Source organism: Aythya marila (genome assembly GCF_965140915.1).
Source record: "Aythya marila genome assembly, chromosome: 10".
Classification (NCBI taxonomy): Eukaryota; Metazoa; Chordata; class Aves; order Anseriformes; family Anatidae; genus Aythya; species Aythya marila.
In genome coordinates this window covers 1607295-1626796 of record NC_139051.1, presented here as the reverse complement: position 1 = coordinate 1626796, position 19502 = coordinate 1607295, and the positions used below count along the sequence as shown (strand labels likewise).

Here is a 19502-nt window from a genome sequence, read left to right as displayed (position 1 = left end):
TCAGGCCAGAACCCGAGAGTTTTCACTTAAAAACCCGAGTTTTCTGTCAGGGGCGGTGCCGGGGCCGTGCCCGCCTCAGGCCAGCCCCGCGCGAGGCGCTGCGGGGCTGAGCCGGGCCCCGCCGCCCCTTCCGGGCCGTGCCACGCCAGCCCCACCGCCCCGCCCCGCCCCTTCACCCCCTCCACCCCCCCCATCTGACTGACGCCACAACGCGCCTATCCCCGACCGCCTTTCCCCCCCTCCCCTCACCCCCCAACCAATGAGCGCCGCGCGGGGCGGGCCTCCCCGCGCCCTTTCCCTGCCTCCCTTAAAGGCGCCGCCGCTCGGGCGTGCGTGCGTGGTTGGGGGGGGAGCGCGGTGAAGGATGCTGGCGGCGCGGGGGGCACCATGCAATGGCGCTCGCTGCTGCTGGGGCTGCTGCTGCTGAGGCTGGGCCTGCAGGCGCTGCTGGCGCTGCTGCCCGCGCTGGCCCCGGGGCTCTGCCTGCGCCGCCGCCCGCCCTTCCCCTTCCCCTTCCCGCCGCGCGCCCCCGCGCTCCGGGTGCCGGCGGCGCCCCCCGGTGGGGAGGGGGCTGCGGAGGGGGCTGGAGGGGGGGGGGAGGACGAGTATGAGGCGCGCTATGGCCGCGCCTTCCCCCCGCAGCTCCGCGCCCGCCTGCGCGACGCCGCCCGCCGCATGTTCGCCTTCGGGTACGACAGCTACATGCGGCACGCCTTCCCCAGCGACGAGCTCGACCCCCTGCACTGCTGCGGGCGGGGGCCCGACCGCGACGACCCGTGAGGAGAGGGGAGAGGGAGTGGGGGGAGGGGGGTGGTCCCAAAACCCCACAGGCCAACCCCTCAGAGCTCATAATCCCAAAGCTTGACCCCTCAGATCCCAAGTTCCTGGGTCCCGAACCCCAAATCCCAAAGGCCTGGCCCCAAATCCCAAAGCCCGACCCCAAAAATCCCAAATTCCTCGGTCCCGGACCCCAAATCCCACAGGCCTGGCCCCAAATCCCAAAGCCCGACCTCCCAAATCCCAGGGCCCTGGCTCCAAATCTCAACCCCCAAATCCCAAAGTCCCAGTCCCAAATCCCAGCCCCCTGGCCCTAAATCCCAAATCCTAAACTGCAAATCCTAGAGCCACAGCTCCATATCCTGAATCCCAATCCCCGAAATCCCAGAGCCCTGGGCCCAAATCCCAATCCCTCAAACCCTAAAGTCCCCACCTCCAAATCCCAGCCCCCCGGCCCTAAATCCCAAATCCTAAACCCCGAATCCCAGAGCCCTGGCCCCAGATCCCAAACCCCCAAGCTGCAGTCCTAAATCCTGAATCCCAGAGCCCCAGCCCCAAATCCCAGCTCTCTGGCCTCAAATCCAAAATCCCAACCCCTCCCCTAAATCCCAGCCTGCTGGCCCCAAATCCCAAGCCTCAGATCCTGGAGCCTTGCCCCCAGAGCCCTGGCTCTAAATCCTGGTCGCAAATCCAAAATCCCAGCCTCCCAAATCCCAGAGCCTTGGCCCCAAATCCCAAAGCCCTGTCCCGAAATCCCCAAATTGCCAAAGTCCCAGCCCCTCAGCCCCAAAAATTGCATCCCCTGGCCCCAAATCCCACCCCGCTGACCCTGGCGAGCCCTGACGCGGAGCTGTGTGTTTCTCCCTGACGCCGCGCTGTGTTTATTTTCCAGCACAAACCTGAACATCAACGATGTGCTGGGCAACTACTCGCTGACGCTGATAGACGCGCTGGACACCCTAGCGGTGAGTGGCCGGGATGCTCCGGGTCCCCTTCCCACTTTGGTTTTTGGGTATAATTCACCCAGTCCCGAGCAGAAATCGATCGATAAAAGGGTCGCGGTGTCACGGGGAGGAGAGGTATCGGGCACCCTGTCACCTGCAGGGAGACGCTAAAAGGGTTCTGTGAAATCCTCCCTGCCCTTTGGGTATCTACCGAGCCTTAAAATCATAAACAGCCAACCTCCAAAGTCAGTCCTCAAGGAAGGCTTTAATTGGCCCGACTTCAACAGCCCTGCACGATACAGCCTCAGAATTACTGCCCAGCCTCTGAAATTCAATGAGAAGCTCAGGAAGGAAGTTCAGGAGGTCAGTGTGAGAGGCTGAGAGGAACAGACTGATTTTACAAATTAGTTTAAAGGTACATTAACGTAGCTAGGATGTATGCCATGGAGTAATTATTTGGCTAATTAAAATTTAAAGGCCATGTCTTAGCAGGATATGGCTGTGGATGTCTGCGAGGATGCAGTCAGTTGCACGAGGGGGTTGAGAGACGTGAGAAACGCCAGGTGCTCTGAAAGCACGGGGGTCGTTTGTTCTCTGATTGTTAACTGGAAACGAGGCGAGGCAAGGGGAGGCTGTCACGTTTGTTGGTTTAATTTGGACACAGGTGTGGGAAACCTAGAACCAAAACTTGGCACGGGGCTTCTTTTGGAAGGCTCGTGAAACTCCGGCCTCAGCTGCAGGACACTCGAGTCGAGGTAGAAGCACGGCTGCGAACTAAACCTCTGTGAGGGGTGTTTTAGAACAGACTCTGAAAGAAAAAGGTAAAGGGGAAAATGGGCATCGTTTTCCTTGATGTCTTCTGGAAGATGGGTCACGCAAAGTTCACCAGCCCTGTTACAGAGCAATTCTGATGTCCTTTGCTCTGAGGTTGAACTTAGACCGCAGCAGAACAACAACAGAAAAAAAAAACACAAACCAAAACAAATACAAAAGAAAGCCAAGCAACTGCACCCAAACCACAGCAGGAAGCACCCGATGCCTCTCACCTCGTCCAAAAAGCACCAAAAGCAAGCTAGTGGAGCTGAAGAAGAGGGGAGAATGTAAAGAAACTTGCTGAGAAATTGAAGGAAGGCAGCAACGGGAAGTGTTAAATGGGAGGGAGCTGGTCCGTGGGATGTCCCAAGGGCCTGCCACGGGACAGGCACTGTTTAGCCTTTGTGTTTTTAACATAAAAATGCTGATGTTTCACGCTAAGTTGCTGACAGAAATACTTAACGTGAAGAGGAGGTGAAATGTCTGTGTGAGGAGTAAGGAAAACCTGTCAGGAGGTTCAGCAGCAGGAACTGGAAGTGCTCAGTGTGTGGTAGGTGCGAGGCTCAGCCCTGCCCTCCCGGGGTCCCTCCAGCTCGGGATGCTCTACGACCAAGAGAGATTTGAGAGAGCTCCAGAAGAGATGGAGGCAATTTCAGTGCTTTTCCCCAGCGCTCAGATGAGATTTCCTGTGGAATACTCCTGTTGTGCTGTAAAGCTGCCAAAGTAACCTGTCAGGTGCATTTCTGATGAAATTTGATGATAAAGTGATAAGCAGCTGCATTTTATGTTAGCAGTACCAGTAGTGTGGCATCGTGGAGAAGCTTCCCCTCCTTGAACTCCTTACACCGAGGGACCGGGGCCCATCCACGCGCAGGATCCCTAAAGCACTGCTCTCGTCTGGAGGTGGTGGTGTGTGCGAGACGTTGGGTTATAAAATACATCCAGCTGCTGAAATGGGAGCTCAGCTCTGAGTGGGGCAGCAAGGAGCAGAACTGAAAGCAGGAAGTGAGGAAAATGTTGGTTTTAACTGAAGCAGCAGCTGGGGCTGTGAGCTGTGCTGGTTAAACAGCGCCTTCCTGTCCCCCTCCACCAGGGGCTGTCTCCTTTCTCTGCGTTTGGGGACAGTGTATGACTTCTCCAATCTAAAACTTCTGGTTCCTGGAGTCTCTTCTGCTTCAGAAGCTTCTGTGGGGAGAAAGCTTTTTTGTTCTTCATCCCCCTCAGGTCAAGCATGTGAAGGTTTCCCACTAGGTCTGGGTGTTGGAAAGAGCAGGCTGGCTGGCACCGGTGCTCTGGTGGATAAAGAGCCGTACACCCGGCCTTATCGTGCACTTATGCAAGGAATCTGTGCTCTCCTTCCGCATTCCTGCTTCCTCAAGGCTGGAGCTGGGTTTGCTTTGGTCTCTGGATCTGGTGGGGACTGGTTGTTGAGGTTGTACACCTGGACAAACCTGGCACGCTTTGTCCTGGGCACAGCGTGCAGCGAGTGTTGTTGAGCCAAAAGCCTAAGACATTGGGTGCCCTGGTTGAGTAAATATCAAATCAGACGTTGTTGTTCTTCAGGTCGTGTTACCTTCAAGCTAAACTTAACTCTTAAGCTGATGGGTGTGTAGCAAAGCAGGTAAATGTTTGGTATGCTGATCTTAAGAGATTTTAGGCTCATGGGCTAAGAGATCACCCACAATGGTGACGTTGGGTGAATGAGAGTGCATAGACTTGTGAAAAGGACAAAAATATGTCAGGATTTCCCTGTTTTAACGTTATATATTTGTATTTAAATGCAGTTTTTCATGTTAGTGGTATGGTTAGCTTCCTGGAAAGTCTGTTACCAGGAGCTTGAAGTACGTGTTCAGGATCCAGTGTGTATGACTGTTGATATAAAATGTGGACTGGCCATTCTCTTGCTTTTCCTCTTCTTCTGAAGCAGTAATTAGACCTTATTTTATTTTTTTCTTGTATAAAAGGTAATGGGAAATTCCTCGGAATTCCAGAAAGCCGTGAAGTTGGTGATTGATACGGTCTCATTTGACAAAGACTCAACTGTCCAGGTGTTTGAGGCAACCATCAGGTAGGTCGCCCTCAGTTTCTGTCGTTCAAACAGTGACAAGGTTAAAGGCTCCATGTGCATGTGTGGGAGATCCAAAGTAAAATCAGCAGTCAGGATCTCTCCGGTGGGCTTTATGCCATAAACGTTCCTTGACTAAGGTTTTTTAAATTCTGTTACTGAAGTATTGCATCTTTTTTCCATCTTTTCATGTTTAAAATGATTTTAGTGAGTCATGCTATTTGATGAGGTGGTACACTGGCAGTCTCAGCTCTCTTTGGGTTGCAGACTGCTACTTTTTTGTTGTTGCTCTTGCAGCAGAGACGCAGATCTGTGCACAACAAACAACCCTGCTGACAGTTTTTCCTTGTCTTGGTTGTTTGCCACGGACCTTTTGCTTGCTTTCACTTTTGTTCTAGATGAAAAACAGGCCTGTCGGTCTTAGAGATGAGTTGAAGATATTGTCTGCTGTTAAATGGTTTTGTTGTTTGAATGACTGCCTTAAACTGTAAACTTGCTAGGATTTCTTTTTATGGGAAAATGTGTTATATAAACTTAATGTCATTTGTAGCAGTAAATGACTGCAAAAAAGGTGGGAGAATGTAGTCTTTGCTCATAAATAGGCTCGGTGTGTTAAAAGCAGCTACTAAGTTAGGTAAAGTTTGCAGAACAGGATCTTGAGGTTTCTGTGGGTAACGAAAAACGACTTCTGGATGTTTTCACTAATGGTGGGGAAAAAAGGAGATCTTTTTCTGTAGTGCCTGTAAGATGCATGAAGCAATAATTCTGTTAAACATGGTAGTGGTAAGGGGTTAGCTGAAGAACTAGGTTCAGGTTAGAGTTAAAACCTGGAGATCTTTTCCTTTTCCAACAGGGTCCTGGGAAGCCTGCTTTCTGCCCACATAATAATTACAGATACCAAACAGCCCTTTGGTGATATGACCATTAAGGATTACGATAACGAACTGTTGCACATGGCTCACGACCTGGCAGTGAGACTCCTTCCAGCCTTTGAGAACACCAAAACTGGAATTCCGTATCCTCGGGTAAGTGAGCACGTCAGCACGGTGCAGAAAGAATCTAAATGCAGAGACTCTCCTGCCATACAGCTCAAATTCTGCGTCCACGTTTCTGTGTGCACCTGGGGTACTGAGCCTGTTACATTGCAATGGAGTGTGGGGGGGAACTGCACAAAGTTGTGGTGAAACGGGCGACGTGTAAGTTGCTCCTGGTGTGTATTAACCCTTTTCTTTAGGCTGTTTCCTCACCTTGTCTGTATGGTTCCCTGTGGGTCAGCAGTCGTTTGCTTCCATGCTGTATGGCTAGGACGTGCCCTGCCCTGTGCTTTTTCCACATCCGTACTGTATGGTAACAAACAATGCTGCCAGTAAGAGGGTTAACCAGAAATACTGCAAAGGCAAATAGTTTAAGCACGTACCTTTGCTGGTGACTTGGTACTAATATCATTGTGGTGACAAAATAAAACCTGTCTGAAATAATTGCCACGTTGGGCTTGGTATTTGGCACTGTCTTGAATGCTGCTCAGTAAGCACTCCGGAACACCGCAGTATTCTTGAATGCTGCATCCCTGGTTTTAAACATGCAATGGATAGGAAGAAGGGCATAAATTCTAGTGGAAGAATTCTCAACCACAAAACTAATTAGCTCTTCCCTGACTGCTTTGAGTTTCTGGGGTTGACGGCACTGCTGTACTTCCAGACATGTCGGGCTGTAGACACAGGAGCTTTCACTTCTGCTCAGAGCGCAGTAAAGCAGCTGAGGGTGGCGCAACTTCCCTTGGGTGTTTTGTGCCATGGGGAAGTCAAGGAGCATTTGCTGGTGAAGCTCTTGATTTCAGGAGCACTAAACTAGGGGAAACGGTTATTGTGTCACCGTGGAAGAACCTGAATGGTTAAGTAGAAAAGATGATAAAGCAGATTGAAATTTGGAAGAGTTATCAAAAGGGATATAAAAAAAAAAAAAAAAAACAAAGTTAGTTCTCACCTTGAGAGTGATCTTATAAATTCAGAAGATGAATTTCAGGATTTTTTAGCAAAGTTTTTTGACCGAGCAGAAATATTCTGGTTTTCAATGCATTGCAAAAACTAATGGAAAAAAAGCTTTCTAATAAATTTTAAGACTGTGGATCAGAGCACAGCTGTGTGAGGAGCAGCCTGCCTCCTTGCTGTTAGCACTCTCTGCTTTACAGGTCAATCTGAAGAGGGGAGTACCTCCAGACAGCAATAATGAAACCTGCACTGCAGGAGCTGGTTCCTTGTTGGTGGAGTTTGGTATTCTGAGCAGGCTGCTGGGTGATTCCACGTTCGAATGGGTGGCCAGGAGAGCTGTCAAAGCGCTGTGGAGTCTCAGGAGCAATAACACTGGACTGCTAGGTAATCTCCTCTGGGGTGGTGCTGTATTCACTGGCTCTATGCTTTAAGCTACCTCAGACTCCTGTAGCAAAACGCCCTGACTCTACAGATTTCTTTGGCGTATCAGAAACTTTGTTGATCTGCTTTCTCTGCAGCTGTTGAGTCGTACTCTCCTCGTGTACTTGTGCTTTCTGTTGAACAAATGGCACTTTGTAATTTTGTAAGAAAAACGGATTACCTGAATGACTCCTCAGGGCACAGCTTTCCAAGACAAATTTTTCATTAAACTGGGAAATGAACCTGAAGTGCTTGTATCTGTATTCCCATTAATATGATTTAGATTGGCAGATGACTAAAAGTACTTAAAATGACTGCAGGTGTATCCTAGTTCCATGGATGAATGCACTGTTACACTTAAATTGATAAGTGGGAACGAAAAAAGATTTTTAAAACTTTGAAAATTTAATAGTTTTAAGTTCTATCTCTTGAATATTGTCTTTTTCTGTCTGATGTACTCAGCTACTTCAGACTAAACTTTTTGTCTGTTCTAAGGGAATGTTGTGAATATTCAAACTGGCCATTGGGTTGGAAAGCAAAGCGGCTTGGGAGCAGGATCAGATTCATTCTATGAATATCTTCTGAAGTCCTACATCCTCTTTGGAGAACAGGAAGACTTGGAGATGTTCAATGATGCTTATCGGAACATTCAGAACCACTTAAGAAGAGGGTAAGTTATTTCTCATGAGTATCGATTCCTTAAACATACAAATACTCCAGCAAGTTACGACAGGTTGTGTAGTGTTTTGGTCACCTTCTGGAAAATTTGTTCTCTTTTGTTCTTTAAAAAAGAAAAAACTTATTTCTGTGTTGGTCACTGCAGAAAGGAATTCTAACATTCCCTTCACTAGGCAGCACTGTAAAACGGAACAAGCACTGTGTTCTAAACCAGCGAATGTTTACACATGCTTATTGTCATTTGGCAGTCGAGAAGCCTGCAACGAAGGTGAAGGTGACCCGCCTTTGTATGTTAATGTAAACATGTTCACCGGGCAGCTGATGAACACTTGGATTGACTCTTTGCAAGCCTTTTTTCCAGGACTACAGGTAAAGTAAACTTTCGTTTTGTTAAAAACTGAATGACACAGTGGAGGGATTCTCAGAGAGGCTCGTTCTAATCCTAGCCTGCATGTGAACAAGCATCTCTGTAAGCATCTCTTCTGAGATGAGTGCTAACTTGCAGGCTTACACCTGGCTGTTCTGGTAACAGAGGCTTGGGGCAGCTTGGCATTTGCGTCAGCGTAACAGTGCTTCAGTTCAGCATAACGATACTGGGTGTCTGGGTGTGCTCTGTATGAAATTTGAGATGCTTCTAACTTACCTCATTTAACCTCAGCATTTGTATACCATGTTGTGCGGGGAGTGTTGTGCTATGTGGTATATTCTTAATACGGAATAGAAAGCAACTTGCTGGCCTGCAGTATTAAGCATACATGTTTATGGTGTTGTTATACCTAGGTATTGATAGGAGATGTGGAAGATGCTATTTGTCTCCATGCTTTTTATTATGCCATATGGAAGCGATACGGAGCTCTCCCAGAGAGATACAACTGGCAACTGCAAGCTCCAGATGTTCCCTTTTATCCGCTGAGGCCGGAGTTAGTGGAATCCACATATCTTCTTTATCAGGTACTTGACTCTTCTGAGCTTACAACTCATGTTTTGGCAAAAAGATTTTTGATCAGAAAGTCACTTTTTACACCCCATACTTCCTGCCATGTCCTTGGGTCACTAGCAAACTGTTAAAACTTAGTGCCTCTTTGTCTGGATGCTCTTATATAGAGGTCTCTGTATAAGCAGTTGACTGTTATGTAATGTAGTTGCTATGTTGCTTGCTTTGAAAATAGCCCTTTTCATAGGACAGGCAGAAGTGAGACTAAACAACCTGTTGAAAAATGGCTGGCAGATTTTTACACAGTAGAGACTTGTGACTTAATAGAAATCAATGAAGTAAGTGTAATAGCTTTCTTTGCTATATTGTCCAGGTACAGTCTCTGACTGGCAGCAGATGCAGTAAACTAAAATAAATTTCTGGCTGCAAGGAAGCTATCAGAGCTTGAATTTATTACAACTTTTACTAGGTTCTTGCTCAGAGTAATCTAAGTCATGTTCCTGTAAAGGTAAGTTTACTGTGACACACGAGAATCTGATACTACTGCGCCTGTGCTGTAAGTGTTATTTTTACAAATTTTCCAGATTGCTGGCTCTACCTGTTGTCTTTTTCCCTTATCCAGGCCACAAAGAACCCATTTTACCTTCACGTGGGAATGGATATTTTACACAGCTTGGAAAACTACACAAAAGCAAAGTCAGTCTCTAGTGTTCTTTACTTCCTCTCACTGCTATATACATATGTTTTTATATAAATGCTCTATACGAACCCATCTGCCAAATGTAGGTAAATCAGGAAACCCGTTCTGTAAGTAAACCAGAAAGCCACAAGTGATGATTTGTTTATTGAACAATTATTTTCCTAATTTGAAAATGAAATTTACTGTCCTGTGACAAATTTATGCCTTCAGAATTTTGTAACAACATTTTTAAAAGGGTTTGTTCATGATCTGGGTCTCTTGTGTGCTCACTATGGCGAAATTACCTGTGCATGCAGTGTGACTCAAGAGCATCTTGCTTCTTTGAAAGAGTTTTTCAATACGTCTGTACAGTGACGCTGTGGTTGGGCTATTCCAACGATTACAGTCTCATCAGGATACCAGGAATCAATAATTGATGCTTCCATGTAAAAGAGAATTTTCTTTTTAACCTCACCCCTACTGAACTGGAATAGTCTGAAGTTGAGGAAAATTTAGGGAGTTCTTCAAGATCAGAATTTGCGGGAACTAAGCCCAAACTTAACCTTATGTCTTTCAGGTGTGGCTATGCTACATTACACCATGTTGTAGAGAAGACAAAAGAAGATCGAATGGAGAGCTTTTTTCTCAGTGAAACTTGTAAATATTTGTACCTGGTATGTAAACGTACTTCATTTCCCTTGCAAGTATTGTACATAAAGTGGCACAAGGAAGCAGGTGCTGTTAGAAACTGTGCTAGGCTCTGGTGAGCAGAGGTGTTTAGGTGTCAGAGTATTGCAGAGTGTGCTCTTCTTTCTTTGTCCCTACCCTAATCTTGGAGGTTTGGGCAGCTGCCTGAGCTGCTGGTCCTGAAATGGAAGAGCTGGCAGCTCTTTCAGGGGAAAGCTTGAAAGGAGAGGGAGTGAGACTGGAGGGGAGGTACGGCTCAGCTCTAAGTTAAATTGCTGTAGCCATTTTGCCTGAATAGCAGCAGCCTCCAATTACTCCCCATCAAGCTTTGGCAGTCACAGGAGAAAGCATTTGAGCCAACACTGCTTAAACTACTCTTCTCAATTTCCTTTAGTAGAGAGAAGAAAAAAGGGGGGGTGGGAGGAGAGGGAAAAAAAAAACAACAACCTGTGACTGAATAGCAGCAATAGATGCCAGCCTAGAAATGCCTGCACAGTGCAGAATACAAAGAGAAGGTTGCTTTAAGTTGACTGCGAAGTTTTTTTCTTTTGATCTCCTCTTTTTTAACTGCTAAAATAAATCACTCGCATTAAAGCTGTTTATTTCCATTTGCTTTAATAATAGTTCACCATTTAGCACTGAAAGGTGTGCTTTTTGTGTGAGCCTTCAAGTGCATCTGTGTGCTTTTTAACTTGATGAGGGGAACTTGAAAAATGTTGCACACTTAATCCAGATTTGTCTCTCATGTCTCCTGTTCAGTTGTTTGATGAAGACAATCCAGTGCATAAGTCTGGAAACAAATACATGTTTACTACTGAGGGACATATCGTGTCTGTGGATGAACGTTTCCGGAACTCACTGTGGCAAGACATCCTCTCTGGAGAAGACGACCGTGCAGAAAAAGTTAAACCTAATGAGTTAAAGGCAGTGAACTTCAGTTCTAATGTAAGGAATACACAGACCACGTGTGCTTGTGCTGCTGAGTGAGAGGGAATGTATGTGGGCTTAGGCTAGGCCGTGGAAAAAGACAAGTGGAAAAGTCCTGTAGAAAAAGAGCGTTATTTTAAAAATAATAATTCACAGTTGTCATAGTGAGGGGAGTCGCAGTTGAATAACAAGCTGCAGTAGTTTGGCTTGTATTTGGAATAGTACAGCCCTCACTAAAGAAACACTTGCTGTTTGTTGATGTTGTTTGTGCTTTGTTTGCAAAAGGTGAGGGAGAGTAAGGAACAGAAATGCTGTTGGTTACAATTTTCTGGACTGGGAAGAAGTCTGTGGTCACTGGTACTGAAATGCCTGCTGTGTTAAATAGCATTTGGGATCGACTGTTTGCAGATTAGAGTTCTTAAAAATATTCTTGTTTTTTTTAACAGTGTAACAGAGTTCCTGATGAGAGGAGGTACTTACTGCCACTGAAGAGCAACTACATGAGGCAGATCGATCGAATGGTGGGCTTGATCTGAATGGTTCTTCAGAGCAACTTTTATCGTATGTCTGGAGGAGAATGGGATTTGGCTCTAGACATTCCTCTTCAGCACACATCTGCATATGCTGAGTCACTTGGGTATCCCCAACGCTTGTTAGTTTTTGATTATGGACCTGAAGGGAGATTTTGTTCTCTTACGAGTTCAGTCTTCTGAACTATGGTAACTCCATGTGCCACCTGAATAGAGGTTTCTTGTTTTAAGACTTCCTATGAAAAATGTTGCAAATGAAGGTTGAATATACTTTAAAAAAAAAAAAAAAAAAAAAAAAGAGAGAGAGAGAGAAAATTGGCACGTGCCACTTGGCTACCTCTTTGTAGCTGCATTACAGATTTCCCTTTGGAAAAGGGTCAGGTATTTAATTTGAAATGATCTTGGGATTGGAGAAGGAATGGGAAAGTGCAATTTCTTACACCAAGGTTAATTATTCAGTTATTCTGACTAGCAATACACAATCTTAAGTACTTCTCAGGTAGCAACCCACTGGTAGTGGGTTTTTGCTGAAACAAAAATGCTCTATTTAGGTTAGTATCCTGAAAAGATAACTCTTGATCATACAAGAAGCTATCAGTATAGTCATGAGTTCTCTCATGTACACAAGTGTATAGAACTGCACAGTCAAAAGGGCCTGTAGCTACAGAAACCAGTAATAAAACAATTTAGGTGCCTTTTTTTGTAAGGGAGAGGGGGAGTGAATTACAAAGCCACTCAGCTGTTGAAGCAGCTAACTTGATATAGCTTAGCTGAGCAGAAGTTCCAAGAGTTACGTTGTCTGCCCATGTATCTAGTGCCTCTTCAGGACAGATGCTGCTAAGAAAAGAACTGTTATACAAGTATATGAAGAACAAACTGTTTCATATTCCTTACAGCATTAATATGTTAGTGCCTTGCATTTTCTTCACTTGTAGGAAAAGCTGAGCTTCCTTGGGAGGAGGGATGAAGTATTTTGGAATAGCTAGTTAAAATATGTGGTGGGTCCCAAAGTAACATGAAGTAACTTACGTGAGACAACTTTTTTTTTTTAATGATGCAAGAATATCAACAGCTGTGCCCCTCCCAAAGAATACTTAGGAGCTGGTTTATTCTCTTTGTCAGTGTAATTAGTACAGAGGCTGTCTCTGCATCATCCTAGGGAAGGACTTGGTAAGGGATCTGAGCTTGCAGTGCACATTTCCCTCTGTTACAGGACAGTTTGGTCCATGCCATCATAACAGGATGATGCTTGCAGAAGCTATTGATGCTGACAGTAGTGCTATAATGTAACTGCATACTGTGCCTTTGGGTTCCAGTAAGGAAAGATGAAAAACTGCTGTTGCCTCTTCCCAGCATCATAAAGTGCAGCTCAGATATGTTTGAGGAATAACTATATATGAACTTCCAGGAAAAAAGGCAGCACTGTCGTGAGGGATGAAAAACTGAGGCCAAACAACTTAACTCTGTTTTTTCAGCGGCTGCCTGTTGCTTACATGCTCTTTACTTCTGACTGCAGTTGAAGTAGTTAAACGTTGTTGTTGGGTTCATTATTTTTAAATTAGGGCTTAAATATAAGGGCAAACTTGATCTGCTGTATTTTCACCTTCTATGATGATACTGGTTTTCATAAACATTGGTTTTCAGAAGCCATATGTTGCAACTCGGAACATTTCTAATGGATATGAAGTTAGTGCTTAAGAGGTTATTGCTTGAATCTTTAGCATACAGATGCATCTCAGGGACTTCATTATAGAATCTTATATTTCTTGATAGTATAATCTTATATTCAGGCAAAAAAAATTATCCTGTCTTCCTAGTCTTAATGTATGTGTTTTAACAGGGGTTTTGAAAGGTAGGGGAGGGGAATATGTTCAGATTTCCCAAAATGTTGCAATAGAATCAATTGCCTTGCTATTTGAGGCAGCTGGCAATTTGAACTCTTTTAGAATTACCTTTGCAAATCTTTTCCTAGAATGTCTTAGTTGCCTGTAAACACTGACTGGGCATGCTGGCACACTTCAGTCTGTAAACACCTACAGGAGTGTGGGAGGACACAGCAAGGGAGCGGCTCTGCCTGCTGCAGGAGGGAGAAAGCAGAAGTGTCTGGGGTTTCTGAAATGCTGCTGCTGGGTCAGATCTTATAATTCTAGCTCTGAAATTAGAAGTGCTTGGTAATGTGGAAGCAAAACCCAGCATTCTGGTACAGGCCACGTAAAGTGTCAGTGTGCAGGTGCCAACACAAACATTGCCCTCGGTGTGTTTGTGGATGCTTCTGGTAATGATTTTTCCCCAACTTGCAGTTTAGCTCTCCGAATGTGCGTTTATGCATCTTGCAATTGCCTCTGTGTTTTGTGCCTTCTAAAAACAAAAACCTGAGCCCTGGTAAGGGTTCCAGCTGAGTGTTATGCACAGAAATCTGTTTCAGAGTTTTCCTCAGAGAATTACACGACTGTAATGAAGTTGCACAAGTGTTCTACCACCTTGCTTCTTCACTTCTTGTGTATTGCCAGAAACAGAGTTGAAGGTAGCTGTACAGTGGGAACAGCATGGGCGAGTATTGCTGCCTTTCAGCCCTTAGTGGCTCAGACCATTAGTTACGGTGCCAAATAGTTTATGGTCAACTTCTCATTAGAAACTGTGCTGAAATTCGTGTTGCCAAGGTGATCCAGCAGTTATCATCCCATAGGAACGGGCTCAGTCTGCTAGGAGACTGGTACTGGCTACGTGCTGAAAGGCTTTGTGTTCCTTAAGAAGCCAACTTCTTTTTGTTTTAAAAATACGGATAGGTTTTTACTCTGCAATGACAGGGCACATGCTATGCACTAAAATGGAAATTTTTGTCTAAGTCAATGGTATCAAAATGAAATTGATAACACTGCTGGAATAACTTACTGAAACAGACTTTTGTATTTCTCAGTATAATGTGCAATATAATTTTTTCCTAATTAAAAATGCAATGTATGCTTAATTGTTGTTTTTCAACAGTATTTAATTGAGGGTGGGAAACTTGTAAGAGGACCAAATGTGCTTTCATGAAATGTCCGAAATTTTCAAAACTGAGCTTAAATTTTAAAGTTTTGCATTAAAAATTGTGTATTTGAGCACTTTTACTTGTGTTTTTCTTCTGGTGTAGTTTTTGCAAGGTCATTGTGAATCTTACAGGTGATCTCCCAAAGGTAGGGGAAGAACGAGTTTGGGTGCCTGTGCCTCATCCCTGCCAGTCACCAGACAGGAAGGCTTCGGGAGGCGAGGGTGAGCTGGGAGTGGCAGTGAGTAAGGGCAGGCATCCCTGGCGTCTGTGCTGGAGCACGTCTGTGGCTCTTACTAACATTTTCCTGGGCTTGGCCTATCTGAGGAGCTTCAGGCCTCGGACTTCAACAAAGCAACCCAAGGCCAGAAGCAGTTCTCCAGCTCTGTTCTGGGTGTGTAGGGCAGCCCTGTGTGAGGAATGCAGGTCTCCACCTGTGTGCCACACAGAGTAGGCTGGGAATTCACTTTTTTTTTTTTTTTTTTTTAATGAGCTATCCCCAGCCATGAGCAGCTGTCACCGCCAACAGCATTCCTGTCTCTTACAGCAAATATTGTGTTACTGCCCTTAGAGATCGAGCGTACCGCTGGGTATTTTGGGAGAGGAAGGAAAAGGCTGCTTAACCCAGAACCTGACAATTCTTTTCCTCCAAGGATAACTTGTCCAAGGCAGAGGCAGAGACCTATTTAGCACAGGAGCACGTAATTGAGGTGTGTAAGAAATAGCATTTTACTTTCCTTGTGGGAGATTAGAGAGACTTCTCAACCACATCCTTGCAGCGACATGCAATAAGTGGGTTTGGAGAAGCAATTGCTGGCTGGTGAGGGGTTTCTTGGCAACTTTATCTGCCTTCACTACTAGCCATAAGGTGTTTATATATACATCTGCTGCATTTTCATCTAGCTGAGAACAAGGGATGGCTCCATACTGCAGGAAAAATAAAAATAATAATTAAAAAAACCCCACATCCCTCCCTGCAGCACAAAAAACCTCCTCCTGCCCCTCCCTGGCCACCTGTGCAGTGACTCGAGGGGCAGCCAGTGCTGAAGCAGGGGTTTGGTGTGGAATGAAGAAAGGAAGCCTGGTGGCACCGAGCTGTCACTCGGTGAGCAAGTGACCTGCTGGGGTCTCTTAATGCCACTGCAGGTGGGTCCGTGATGAACATGGTGCAGGTGGGAATGCACTGACAGCCTTGCTGGGCTCTCTCAAGGCTTGGGAGAGCTGCACCCTAACGAGCTCACGGGGTATTTAAAAATGGATGTGAAAACAAAGTATTTGACCATCTCTTTGATTTTTTTTTTCCTGTATTTGTTTTCTCTGACTGATATCTGTTCTGTCGTACGTTTTGTAGTCCCAATTCAAGGGCTGCTGGAGCTGACAGGACATTTTGTTGTCTGCCTTTGGCTCCTGATCAAACTCCAAGTTACGAGGAAATGCCTATTGACTGTCAGTGATTGTGGAGACTGGATTTTTGTAGTGGTTTTACTTTTTTTTCTGGAATTTTTTGATGATGATTTTTTTTTTTCTTTCTAACGGTGCTTTTGCTGGCTTCAGACTGACAATTCCTTAGTACCTTCAGTGGGCTGAAGTCCTGCCTTTGAAGAACCAGAAAACCTTCCCTGCAGTTGCCCATTTACTGGCGGTGTCACTGCCCTGAGCAACTGTTTGCTGTCCCTATTTACCACGCGCCTTATCTCGTTTTCCCTCTTATCTGTGGTTGGAAAGTTGGTGGGCTGGAAAGTGGCTGTTACGCCTCTGAAACAGAGCAGTTTTGATTGTAGTTTCTCTGATGTCCACGTTTATTGAAATAACTCCAAAAAGCTTCTATTCCCATTCTCACTTTTCTGGCAGGTTGCATTCCTGTGCCTTTGGTGTGAGCGGTGTAGGTCTGGTCTGCTTCCACAAGAGACCACTCTTGTGCCACTGTTTGAAATGTCTGCTCTCGAGCCTTGGAACAAAAGTAATATCTTGTAGGCGGAGTGTTTGGAAATGTAGCTTTATAGCTTTGGTGGCGCTGCTTCTCCTTCAGGTGGAGCTGCAAAGCGTCGAGGAAAGATGAGTGAGAGAAGTGCCGACGTGTCCCGCTGCTGGCAGATTGTCCCAGCAGCACAGCTCAGGACAAAAATGGTTTCTGCTAATTCAGAGACATTTACCTGTGTCCTTGCTTGAAACTTCTTTTAGGGAGAATTTTTATTTCACTGATCACCATTTCTATTTATTCACTGAAAAAGATAAGTACGTGTTCACTAAAAGCTGCTTTGTACGATGTTTGCTTTGTCCCCCACTTAAGCAGATGAGAAGGCTGTTTGGCCTTTGTATTGAAAAGCAGCTTTTTTCAAAGATAATTTAATCTCTGTTGCCTAAAATTTTTGCGTGGCTGTAGAAAAGGACAGCTGGGGATTGCTGCTGGAGCCTCGCTGGCACAATTTGGCATTGCAGCGAAGAGGACTGGTCACTCCCGGAGGAGATGGGGGGGGTTTGGTTCCTAGCAGAGTAACTCTGTGAAGTTCTCTGAAGCCATTTATTACTTAGATAGTGCAGAACACCATCTTGTGGCTTGTGATATGACAGAAACGGCTGGCAGAATGGGGATTGCTGAAGAGAGGGGGCTGCGATCCCGAGACGAGCGTGCTGAACTCTGCAGGGTGCCGCGTGCTGCTGTGCTCAGCGGAGCGGTTTGAAGGGAAAGGATGCAGTCTGCCTCAGCTGTGTTGTTCTGGATTGGGTGCTTTGGAGAAACGGAATGAAACCACTGTGAAAATGATCCTGGTGTGTTTATGACCACCTCTGAAACACGGGAGGTGGGGGCGTTGGTGCTGAGGGATGTTTGCAGCGAAATGGCTTCCTGAGCCTGTCCTGTTACCGTGTCCTTGCAGCCAGCTCTGTAGGCCTGGTGGCCAAAAAAAGGGGCAATTACTTGTGCCTGGAGACATGGCCGTGGTCCCATGGTGGATTTATTGGGGCTGGGAGGAAGCCGAGGGAGGCCCAAGTCTCTCCTGCCCCCTGCCCACTCCTCTCTGGGTCCATCTCTGGTTTGGTGCCCAGAGGGGCAGCTCTGCGTCTCAGTCCTGTCTGAAATCTGCATCCAGCCCTCCTGCCATCTCCACGTACATATTTAGCGAGTGGATGCTTAAATTCAAACGATTTAACCCACTGTTTCAAATGAAATAATGTGCAAACAAACTTCTGGGGTCCTCAGCTGCTCGGCAGAGTGCTTCAGGCTCCCCAGGGGCCTCCCCCTATGGCAGCACGGACCTGTCCTTATGGATCTTGTTGCAGAGCTCTAGAGGTAAATCACAAAGCACAATGGATGGCATTTGCCCTCGTGATGTGAGGCAGGTGCTCTAAAACTGTGAAAGAAATATACCAGAAAAATTATAAAAAATTATTTTCCCTTATTAATATTTTTAAATAATTGAAACTACTTGCCCTGTAAGGCCCAGAGGCTTTCACAGTAATGGAAATCTGCACACTGTTAATTTTTTAAAGTGTTCATTTGGTGGAATAAGTAATTCTTAACGTTAACAGTTCTTGAAAAGTACCTCGAATCAATTATCTTCATCACATGAAGGTAGTGTTAGCAGCCTGGCATTACGTCCTTTTGTCAAGGAGCTGTGTTACCTTAACTTCAGATGAAATATAAAATTCTGTTTTGAAAAAATTACTGCTTTTGCCTCTTCTCTTACAGAGGAGATTGATTTTTAAAACAGCCTTCAGGAGGAAAAATAAAAAGGAGTTTTTAAATAAGCATTTTTAATAGAACAAATATCCCCTTACCCTCAGATGCTGCTTATGAAAAAACAAATGATGCAGTAGATACAGATTTATTTATTTATTTGAAAATGACTTCTCCTCCTTTCCTTTTGCTTCCATTCCTGCAGATGAGTGCAGCACAGATGTACCACAGCAGAGCACGGATCTGCATTTTTATGCACATCAACAGGCTTTTTGCCATTTTAATATGCCGTTATTAAGCAGTGAGGTGCTTTGTGGAGAGTACTAAGAATAATTAATCCATAATTCACCAAAAGAAAAATCACATCCAACAGGCTTCATTTTCTTTTCGCCAACTTTTTTTTTTTTTTTTTCCTGTTATTCTTATTTTTGCCCTGTGTAAGCCTCAGCCAGCGTGTTTTGCACCCGATTGCACAGTGACTGAAGAGTGACGGGCTGAGCTGCTGTGCTGCCCGGAGGGGCCGAGCAGGTTGCGTGATATTATAAAGGCTGTGATAATAGCAAGTGACATTTTGATGGGAGTTTTATGCTTGCTGGGTCACCAAGGCTGGTGGCTGCTCTCTGAGATAGCGAGAGGAGAAATGCTGGTGGGCATCTGGAAAGGGGAAGCTCTGGAGTCGCCCCCTCCTGCCCCGGGCTCGGCTGGGGAAGCCCCCGTGCCCGTGGGGCTGCGTGGGAGCCATGTGCTGGCCAACGCTGCTGATCCCAGCCACAGCCGGCGGGCATCTGCTTGCCACAAAAATAAAAATACTGAGCCAAGCTCATTAAGGATACCAGGATTGATGCCTTTCATTTGAAGTGGGCTACGTTCCTGGGAGCAGTGGAATTATGCCACGGACGCGGTTGTGCCTCAGCGTGGGTGGAAGGTTCTGCTTATTCCGGCCTGCGGGGAGCCAGGAGGGCGGCCTCCCCAAACCTCTCCTCGGACCTTAGCTGCTGCCAACATCCAGTGGAGCTGAAGTGACAGCAGCATCCCAGGCCCCAGCCAGGAGCCCAGAATCGCATCTCTCTGGCTGGGCCCTCTGGGGTTTGCGGTGACCGCAGGAGCTGCAGCAAGCGGTGCCTGTACACCAAGTGGTTGTCTCTGCCACCTTGTGCTCCTCTGGGGCATGGGGGAGCTCGGACTGCAGCCATCCGAGTCCTTCACAGCTTGCAGTGATCACTAACATCCAAGTAACGGGTGTTGTGGTGCTGTGGTTGCTGTGCAGCAGCTCCTCGTGGGGCACGCTTTGATAAGGTTTACGGCTCCTCGGCTGCTGAAATGGCTCACTTAAAAATCCTGGGATCTCAGGGCTGA

At 46.0% G+C, this 19502-nt stretch overlaps 1 protein-coding gene across 1 annotated transcript; it reads left to right on the top strand.

Annotated features, from left to right (window-relative positions):
- The first annotated feature begins 338 nt into the window (after positions 1–338).
- EDEM1 (ER degradation enhancing alpha-mannosidase like protein 1) lies at positions 339–14235 on the top strand. The gene is made up of 12 exons (XM_082768016.1): positions 339–776; positions 1670–1742; positions 4499–4602; positions 5453–5624; positions 6788–6971; positions 7503–7677; positions 7934–8054; positions 8466–8636; positions 9242–9315; positions 9876–9972; positions 10745–10930; positions 11359–14235. Exons 1-12 carry the CDS (start codon positions 388–390, stop codon positions 11446–11448), a joined length of 1836 nt encoding a protein of 611 aa, XP_082624142.1. The 5' UTR covers positions 339–387; the 3' UTR covers positions 11449–14235.
- The last annotated feature ends 5267 nt before the right edge of the window (positions 14236–19502 follow it).

Coding starts and splice junctions, on each gene's coding strand:
- EDEM1 (XM_082768016.1), top strand. CDS start 388: ATGCAATGGCGCTCGCTGCTGCTGGGGCTGCTGCTGCTGAGGCTGGGC. Junction 777..1,669: donor GGGCCCGACCGCGACGACCC/GTGAGGAGAGGG, acceptor TTTATTTTCCAG/CACAAACCTGAACATCAACG. Junction 10,931..11,358: donor CAGTGAACTTCAGTTCTAAT/GTAAGGAATACA, acceptor TTTTTTTAACAG/TGTAACAGAGTTCCTGATGA.